Consider the following 2295-nt stretch of genomic DNA (forward strand, 5'->3'; position numbering starts at 1 on the left):
AGCTCTACTGCCAGCCCTCTTGGAAAGGCTTGGAGCCATCACCCACAATGGCCTTGCATCCTCCTCACCTATCATTGTCCATCAGCAGCGCCAGGCGCCCATAGTCCCAAGCTGCTTTCCGAAGGCAGGAGAAGACCAGGAGAAGAAGCTGGAAGAAGAGGGGAGAGGAGAGGTGAAGGGTTTTGCCACAGGGTCTTGCCCTGTGGGGTCTTCTCACATCCATCCTTTCTGTTTTCTCACTCGTGCACACAAGCTTGTGCGAAATTCTTGCCTCAAGCCAAACTGCTCCTGCTCTGTGATCTCACCACTGATGCTGAAGTGCCACTGGCTGCCCACCATGATATGGGCAAAGCTCTTGTTCCCCTGCACTTACCCCCACTCCCCCAGTCAGCCAGCAGGTACACCAGTGTGCCGGCTGCACTTGCGTGTGGCTGTCAGTGCACCCATAACACACCCACCCACCCCCGTGCTCACAGTCAGTCTCTGACATGACAGCCGAGGCATGTGGTGCCTGTAGACATGGTACCCTCCTGGCCTGCTCACCAGCCAGAGAATGAAGTTGATGGCGAGCACGGTGGGCACACCACCGAACGGCAGTCCTTCCAGGACGGTGCTGCGGGAGCGGGCGCTGAAGCATTTCTCCTCCGTGCTGTTCATGAGGGCATCCAGGATGCTGCGCATGTCCAGTGAGGTGAAACCGGCACCATCAGGCGCTGGCTCCCCTGAGTACACACTCTCCATTGGTTCTGTCGTGGGGCCTCACTCTGCAACACAGGGGCAGAGGTGCAGATGGAGAAGCCTTTTCTTGAATAGGGGCTATGGCTCTTCCAGGTCCTTCAGTGAGGTCTGAGAAGCTCACTAAGTGCAGGGAGAGGAAAGGACCAGCTGATGACCTTGGAGCTTCCCCAGTCCCCGTATCTCCCAGGAAGGGGACGCGGGACACAAGGCAGGGGGTGTTGCTAAAGAAATCTCACAGCTACCTGACGCCTTTTCCCCACTCCATTAAATTCCACGCTGTTTGGTTGTCTCTGTCATACCTGAGATGGGTCTCTCACCACTTCTGCCCCTCAGTCCTGGAAGCTGGGCTGAGTCATGGCCACCCTGGTGCAGTCAGCAGGCAAGTACGATGAGCTGAAGCATTTGCTTGAGTTTCTGAGAATAGGACCAATGATAATGTTAACAGCTGGGCTGCTGGAACTCTATTGGCTTTGCACCCCACAACTAGATATCCACTGCATGTGGACCAACCTCGGGCACTCTCTTCTTCTGCAGCATGACAATCCACATGACTTAGGAGTCGTGGGACCTCCCCGTGTCTTTCCACCACAGCAAAATTGTGCCTTCAAAGATATATTGATGTCTCCAGAAGAATCAGCTTCTTAAAACCCAAAATGTCAGTCTTCCCTCCCATTTCCCCAGGAGCTGATACCGCAGGCTACAGTCCTCACTGGTAGGAAACACTTTAAGGCTATTAACGGCCAAGACTGGCTTGTTTCCAAAACCTTTCCTACCACCATGCTTCAGGTAGTAGAGGATCATCCCCAAACCTGCAGTGCCTGGGACCCCAGGGAACAAGCACCCTACAGCAGCCACCACGGCTGTTACTCCCGGGGATGCCACAATCCTGCATGCCAAGATGGTGCTGAATGGCCACTGCCCTCACCAGAAGGACAGGAAGAGAGAGAACCGACATGGCAAACACTAACAACCATGGAGTGGGGACAACAAGGCCAGAGCCTCTTCTCCCTATGGTATGTCACCTTGTAAATACTAGGCTGCGCATCAGAGACACGAAAACCTTGTCAGTCCGGGAAAGGAATGAGAAAAATCTAAAAACTGCAGGTCTGTGGTCTGAGAGAGTGATAGAAGAACACAAAACAGAAGAGAGAAGATGAGCTAAGCCATTTGAAGACCAGTTGAAACCAACATAAAGCACAACAAACTCTGATAACTCTCTTATCTGTGCCAATTATCCACCGTATATGGGAGAATTCCCACAAAAATCTTAAAGTGGTATTTCTTCTGTGACTGCCAGGATATGCTGGATTCCATCATATGAATCGTCCTAAGTTCAAGCCGTGTGTGTAATTGCCATGCAAAATTATAAATCAGGTTTTAGAAGTAAAACAAATATGTGTGTAATCGGGTGGTACAAGCTTTGGCTGGGGCAGCACACAGCACACACGATCAGCGGAATGATCCCCCACGTGCCCAGTGCTGGAAAATACAGAATGCCTGCTCGTCAGTGCTACACTGGTATTCAGGAGTTTTTCTCCCGATTTCAGTAACGTCTGC

General features: G+C 52.1%; 1 protein-coding gene across 1 annotated transcript in view; it reads right to left on the reverse strand.

Moving 5' to 3' along the window:
* TMEM63C (transmembrane protein 63C) overlaps window positions 1–741 on the reverse strand; it is a 13415-nt gene extending 12674 nt beyond the window's left edge. Inside the window, exons 1-2 of the mRNA XM_010140752.1 lie at window positions 544–741; window positions 69–148 (exon numbers count right to left, since the gene is read on the reverse strand). Coding sequence (XP_010139054.1) covers window positions 69–148; window positions 544–741 — 278 coding nt within the window. The remainder of the gene's footprint in view (window positions 1–68; window positions 149–543) is intronic.
* Window positions 742–2295: the final 1554 nt, after the last annotated feature.

The sequence above is a fragment of the Buceros rhinoceros genome, unplaced genomic scaffold (assembly GCF_000710305.1).
Source record: "Buceros rhinoceros silvestris isolate BGI_N320 unplaced genomic scaffold, ASM71030v1 scaffold21757, whole genome shotgun sequence".
Classification (NCBI taxonomy): Eukaryota; Metazoa; Chordata; class Aves; order Bucerotiformes; family Bucerotidae; genus Buceros; species Buceros rhinoceros.